We start from the raw sequence: 6981 nt of genomic DNA on the forward strand, positions 1-6981 counted from the left end.
TTAAGATGGTTGTAGTATCCAGTAGGCATTCATACATATTACAAGAGTAAACATATAAAATCAGAAAATACAAAAAATTTTAAGCAAAACACCTGAAGGCCAAAATAAGGGGGATAAATCACACAGTATCTCCCACTTATTAAAATGAACATCCTCTACTCTGTTCCAGTGACTGAAAAATGCACCTTTAAGCCGGCGTGCTTCGTGCCTGTCACCCTTATGCCTGTCACCCTTATGCCTGTCACCCTTATGCCTGTCACCCTTATGCTCCTTCTCTGCCAGGGGCTTGGAAGAAGGAAGATGAGCAACGAAACAATGGCACCTGTGAAACTCACATGTTTAATACTTGAAAAAAAGTGTGATTTATTAAAAGCAGCTATACAACCACAGCTGGGCAGATTAGAACATACATGTATTCTGCAAAAAACTTCAGCAATCACTGAGGAAATGTTGTGAAATCATTTCATCTGCACTCATTGTCTGCTATCGATTTAATGTCTTTCCAAGGCACTGACCTACAGGTAAAAGCACACAAGTTATCAGCAGAAGAAGAAATCAGTCGCCTGGCACAATTTGATTACATTTCAGTTGTTTCTAACTGCAGAAGTAAAGCTATTTCTCTCAAACAGATACAAGAGAAAGTGACAGGTCACACTTTACCTTTTATTTCTAAATGTTATCTTTAATAATCACTTAACACAGGGTTATTGTGAATAGGAACGTATACCTTAACTGCATTTTATGATCTGAAATGTTTTATACATTAACAAAAGGACAGCATAAAAGGACTAAAATGAACGTTTTATGCAACACAACCTTTAGTCATCAAAGGTTTAATGTCTCTGACTGCAGAAATTCCACCACATAATGATGCTAGCAGTTAAATTATAAAGCAACATGACAATATGTATAATAAATAAATATGTATTTTATCAAGAAGCAGTTGATCCTACGTAGGATTCATAATGAGAACAAGAAAAAAAATCCTCAAGCATACCGATTAAACAATAAGACATTAAAGCACAGAAATTAAACAAGCGGAAATAGCTTTTACTGATTAGCATTCATAGTTTGTTGTGCTGCAATAGAAACTGCCACCGCAGGTGTACGATGCAGACAGACTGCCAGTTAAGGTCACTCATTACCCAATGCATCATACTTAAAGGGGAAGTTCCTTTTGTAAAGGTCACAAGAACAGTCTAATGAGGAACAAAGCACCTTCTGCAAGAGAATGGGGGGGGAGAGAACAGTTAAATTAATTTCAACTATGTCAGCCATTTCCTCTCAGTCAAACAAATGCAAGCTTTTCCCTGGAGCATAGCTATTTGGGCTGTGCTTTAACTTGCAGTACCACAATCCCATTCCAATTAAGCAAATATTTTGGGCAAAAAAAAAATTAAAAAATCCCCACATTTTCAACTAATAAGTGTCAGCAAGAGCTGCCTGGCCTTGGGGAGCAGAAGTAAAGCATTCTCTGCACCCCCGGGCCTCAGGCCAGCCTTCTCACACAATAGTTCCAGCAGAAAAAGGAAAGAAAACAATCAGCAATAGTGCAACATACTGACTGTAAGCTGTGTAGATGCACACAAAAATACAGCATTACTCCAGCTTCTCCAGGTGGAACCAAACATTAGGATATTAAAATTAGACTGGAAATCTGTTTTTTTCACCTTTAAAAACATTTCTTTGCTGGTTTTAAGTCTGAAGAAAGACAAACTACTTAGCAGTCTGTTTAATTTACGCGAATGCTATATCAATACGTACAACATGTATTCTAAACGTAAACAATCCCCCTAGAGTACAGAAGAAACCAGCGTCTTTGGAAAGCAGACGGTTTCTCTGGGGAGCTGATGTGCTATATCGTCTTACTGTTGTTATGGGATGGATGTAAAAGTTGCAGGGCTGCTTACCTGCTAAAGGAGACTGTCACATTCCTCATGGCCAGTGGTAATAGAGGTACCAAATGGTGTCATTGGTCAGTGACGGTCCAAAGAGCGGGTTCAGCTGGGCCAGGATCGCAATCAACCAACTGTGGGGCACAACAAATTAATGTAAGTCCACTGTGAAATGTCTTGTTTTGCAGGATTCGTTTCCATAACATAGAAACATTCACATTCGCAAAACAGGCCACAGAACCCACATTATTCGCCAGCTATTATTTCAAAGTTTCCCACTGATTTACATTTTCCCAGTAACACATATAAAGGGAAATTGAATAAACCAGGGCATCCAGAATAAAACGCCAAGCAATAACCATTAGTATAAGGAATCTAAACCGTTATTCTTTAAACCGCTAATAAAACACTCTTCAGTTACAATGAATATTTATAATATTTAGCAGATTCCAAAGTAAAAGCAGGGACAGGTTGTCTTCGGAGCAACTGGGGTTAAAATTCTTGTTGAAGGGTCCAACAGTGCAAAGCCTGGGATTTGAACCGATGACCTTCCGATCCCAGGAACAGCATCCTAACCCAAGGAGCCACGCCCCCCCCCATCCTAACCCACGGAGCCACACCCCCCTAGCATCCCCCCCCCCCCAGCATCCTAAACCAAGGAGCCACACCCCCCCCCCCACCAGCGTCCTAAGCCAAGGAGCCACACCCCCCCCCCCCCCCACCCACCAGCGTCCTAAGCCAAGGAGCCACACCCCCCCCCCCACCAGCGTCCTAAGCCAAGGAGCCACACCCCCCCCCCAGCATCCTAAACCAAGGAGCCACACCCCCCCCCCCAGCATCCTAAGCCAAGGAGCCACACCCCCCCCCCCCCAGCATCCTAAGCCAAGGAGCCACACCCCCCCCCCCCCCCAGCATCCTAAGCCAAGGAGCCACACCCCCCCAGCATCCTAAGCCAAGGAGCCACACCCCCCCCAGCATCCTAAGCCAAGGAGCCACACCCCCCCCAGCATCCTAAGCCAAGGAGCCACACCCCACAAGCATCCTAAGCCAAGGAGCCACACCCCACAAGCATCCTAAGCCAAGGAGCCACCCCCCCCCAGCATCCTAAGCCAAGGAGCCACCCCCCCCCCAGCATCCTAAACCAAGGAGCCACACCCCCCCCCCAGCATCCTAAACCAAGGAGCCACACCCCCCCCCCCCAGCATCCTAATCCACGGAGCCACACCCCCACCCCATGGATTCACTTCCATTGTCTTTTAGTTTAACAAAATATTTTTCATCGTTTTGCTTTTTTTATTTATTATTTAAATGTAACACCTGCACACTGGTTGAATGTGTTTAATTATATCAGGTACATATATTAAAAAACGACTTAAGTCTTCTTTTTAATAAATCAGGCTGCTTATGGGATAGCATGGTGTTTAGTGCCCCCTTGTGTCAAGATAATTAAATAATACTAAACCAAACCACGCAGAGGTTAACTTCCATAGAACATTACATTAATCCACTTAATTCTGTAACATATACCTTTATGATTATGACCTCCATACTGCCATACTACATACTGCCATACTGCCATACTACATACTGCCATATTCGATTCACCTGCCTTCCAGACACAATTTGTATTGTCAAAACCGCTATAGGAGTTCGACTTCTGTTTCGATAAAAATGCACATCCCAGGAGGCCAGCACCCAGTAACGGTTCAGATTAGAGCAATAAAGAAAAACAATTTATCGTGGAAAAAATGATCAGTCAATGTTGATAATAAATATCATGATAGGGCTTAGGCTGGGTTTCAACATTGGTAAGGACCAAATCAGTCCCAAACCCCCCAGCCCCCTAAACACACACACTGTACTCCCGCAGTACTGATAAGGACATGTCCGCACCATCCATACCCAAATCTACGCCCTTGCATTATTTCTTCACTTCAAGGCTACCCTGATAAACTCAGGCCCACCCATTCAGTGTTCACGGCGAGCTGTACAGTACGATAAACTCAGGCCCACCCGTTCAGTGTTCACGGCGAGCGGTACAGTACGATGAACTCAGGTCCACCCGTTCAGCGTTCACGGCGAGCGGTACAGTACGATAAACTAAGGTCCACCCATTCAGCGTTAACGGTGAGCGGTACAGTACGATAAACTCAGGTCCACCTGTTCAGCGTTCACGGCGAACGGTACAGTACGATAAACTCAGGCCCACCCGTTCAGCGTTCACGGCGAACGGTACAGTACGATAAACTCAGGCCCACCCGTTCAGCGTTCACGGCGAGCTGTACAGTACGATAAACTCAGGTCCACCCGTTCAGCGTTCACGGCGAGCGGTACAGTACGATACAACGATAATGTCCAACAGGTATACGTGTGCTTGGTTAAATCAGTTGACTATTGAAAGGCAAATGGACTTTTCTTTCTCTTTGTTCATTTGGTTTTAGTAATGCCACTGGTCATTTAAAAACTGATTTAAAAAAATGTGTACTTGAGTCTATAGTGTGATTTCTCTTGCCAAGTGAATTGTTAAGGGACTGGCCCACGTGATTTTCTGCCAGCCCAACCACGCTATGAATTCTGACTCAGCTGTTGCATTTCAGCTTAAAATTCCCTTAGGATTGCTCTTAAACAGATTCAGGACATGAAACAGATGACAGACTCAATGGACAAAAACAAAATCTAATTTTAAAAAACAAAACATACAATTTTTTTGTCACAGGGCGTAATACTACAAAACGATGCCAATTCTTAGTCTTGCTGTTCATTACAGAGAACAGGTTTCACATTGCTGGGAGACTATTTTGAAAAATAAAAAAACTGGGTCCGCTTCTGAACCAATGTAGGATGCAATTTGCATTTCTTCAGATTTAAAATGGAAACCCTCATTTCTGGTGTCTGTCAGCGTAAGAGCTTGTATTCTGTAGGTTCTACTGAATGACAATGCTTCGAGTAGTGAAATAAGTCTGCAGTATTTCCAGTTTTCGGCAGAGTTTACAGTACACAGCCCTGTCGGCAAAGCACTGCCACACCACCACCGTCTTGTGACACGCTCTGCTAACACAATCAGCCATGCTGTACAAATGTTATCCCTTCTTAAAATATTACCATAATAATCGTTGGAATTTATCTTTTTATTGTATAAATTTTATATGACAAATCGATATAGGCTATCGCACAGCCCTAAACGTAGGGTGACCTTGTAATTACAATTCTGTGTTTTTTATATCTGACTAACAGCCCCAAAGGAGAGTTTGCCACCCAGAGCAGAAGGAAACACTGCAGTTAAGGATCTGTGACCAGAATTAAGGTGCCTGAGCAATGCGCTGCTTACGATAGTCTTCATAAAAATATTTAATCCAAATTACACAAATACATTAAACTGTACAAATACCTGCACAAATAATAAAAAAACAGCACTGAATTTAGAAAAATATGGATTAGGAAAAACAAGCAGTGGGAGCATCAGGCCTTCGTTTGGCCATTTCCGCAGCTGAAATGTGCCGGATGGTGTTTGTTGGTACCTAAATCACATTCACGGTACGAAAATACTTACAACAGGTAACAGCAAACCGCCGTTAAGACCAGCATAGTCACAATGACCCTACAGGGGAGAAAACACAAATGTCAAACAAAAATTTTACGTGGGGGAAAAAAGACAGGTAGTGGTGGCAATTTTACTCATTCTACTTCATGAAAATTCGTTAATTAATTAAAACCGCTGGTTTGTTGTTATGGAAACGCAAAGCAACGACTGCAAGATTTCTCCGCAGTATTTATAAACTGTCACTGAGTGGAAGGTCGAATGACCAAACTTCAAAGGATTGTAACTTGTTCCTTCTAAGTTAAGCTGCTGACTGTCACATGCTTCTTATTCAGACTCCATCCAGCAACTGGGAACCAACAGTTCGGAGGTAGAAAGAGGAACATTTCAATGATACATTTCTAGACGCGTCTGAAATGAGACTTTAAAAGTAAGCAGCATAAATCAGCACAGCAGTCCAATGTGTAGATGTGGGCATGACGGAGAGATCATGTCCCTATCGATATTGTGGGAGTACCGTGTGTGTCTGGGGAGCCGGGGGGTTCGGTGCTGATTTTGTCCCTAGTAGTGTCGAAACCAAACCTACTCCCTTGACATTACTGTATGTTCCAAATAAGCGTGCGAATTCAAAATGAAATAAACGCCAAAGAAACGTAAACACAATCCAATTGCACAACAGCCTTATTGCCAAATCAGGACTTCCTTCGTGGTAAAAAATGCGGGCACAAAATAGAAGCAAAGCATTACAGCTCATTACAAATCTGGATATCGCGATCTACTATATACATTACACATAAACGTGTCGCTTTTGATGGTCTTAAAAAGCAACATGATGTCCAACACGCCGAACTTTACCATTAGACAAACGAACGACAAGCAATGAAAATATAAAAAATAAAACGCGAAATTTTAACACCGACAAAATCCTAAATGACTAACAACGCGAAAGAAACGTGCAACACGCTTTAGCACGATGGTGAACTTACTACTTACCCCTTGTTCGGTCCTTTGGGAATAAACCACGGTATAACTCCACCAACTACTGCCCAAAACAGTGTCATTACCGTCATGGGAATCACAAAAGAAAGGTTTTCCATTCTCCGTGAAGTATCCGGTGCCAATAACTACCACCCAGAAAAAAAGTTACTTGTTTTCTACTTTGAAATCTTAACAGCAAGTAGTTTTCTGAACAACGCAATTTAGAACCAAGAAACTAAAGAACTCAGTCAGACACGTCGGCCAGGAAGCGAAAGTCACATGACGCGCCGAACCGAAGGGGCCGCTACGTCACAAAGCAAGTTACAATGTCAATCAGTACACCACTATTACGTAATTAATAATTAACTTAAGAGCACAAGAGTAATTTCCCACTGTTATTCGACATGCATGTTACTGATAAGTATTACAGTTCACTACTAGCGTAGAAAAAACTCACAAATAGGCTCCATTGCTGGCATAAAATACGGTGCAATACTTTTCACCAGCAGCAGGGGCGTCGCCCCAGTTTCAGCACCAAGTAGTTTAAATTGTGTTCATTCAATTTCATTA

The 6981-nt window shown here is 42.6% G+C and overlaps 1 protein-coding gene across 1 annotated transcript; it reads right to left on the bottom strand.

The window, feature by feature from the left end:
• Positions 1-338: 338 nt before the first annotated feature.
• On the bottom strand, positions 339-6710 carry atp6v0e1 (ATPase H+ transporting V0 subunit e1). The gene is made up of 4 exons (XM_023844684.2): positions 6427-6710; positions 5446-5493; positions 1911-2029; positions 339-1221 (listed from the first exon to the last, which is right to left on the bottom strand). Exons 1-3 carry the CDS (start codon positions 6528-6530, stop codon positions 1936-1938), a joined length of 246 nt encoding a protein of 81 aa, XP_023700452.1. The 5' UTR covers positions 6531-6710; the 3' UTR covers positions 339-1221; positions 1911-1935.
• Positions 6711-6981: the final 271 nt, after the last annotated feature.

Source organism: Paramormyrops kingsleyae, chromosome 10 (genome assembly GCF_048594095.1).
Source record: "Paramormyrops kingsleyae isolate MSU_618 chromosome 10, PKINGS_0.4, whole genome shotgun sequence".
In the NCBI taxonomy this organism is placed as follows: domain Eukaryota; kingdom Metazoa; phylum Chordata; class Actinopteri; order Osteoglossiformes; family Mormyridae; genus Paramormyrops; species Paramormyrops kingsleyae.

Excerpts from the sequence above, each read along its gene's own strand:
- atp6v0e1 (XM_023844684.2), bottom strand. The coding sequence starts at position 6,530 with ATGGAAAACCTTTCTTTTGTGATTCCCATGACGGTAATGACACTGTTT. Across the intron at positions 5,494-6,426 it reads CCCAAAGGACCGAACAAGGG|GGTCATTGTGACTATGCTGG; the intron begins GTAAGTAGTAAG and ends TCTCCCCTGTAG. Across the intron at positions 2,030-5,445 it reads GCGGTTTGCTGTTACCTGTT|TTGGTTGATTGCGATCCTGG; the intron begins GTAAGTATTTTC and ends TGTGCCCCACAG.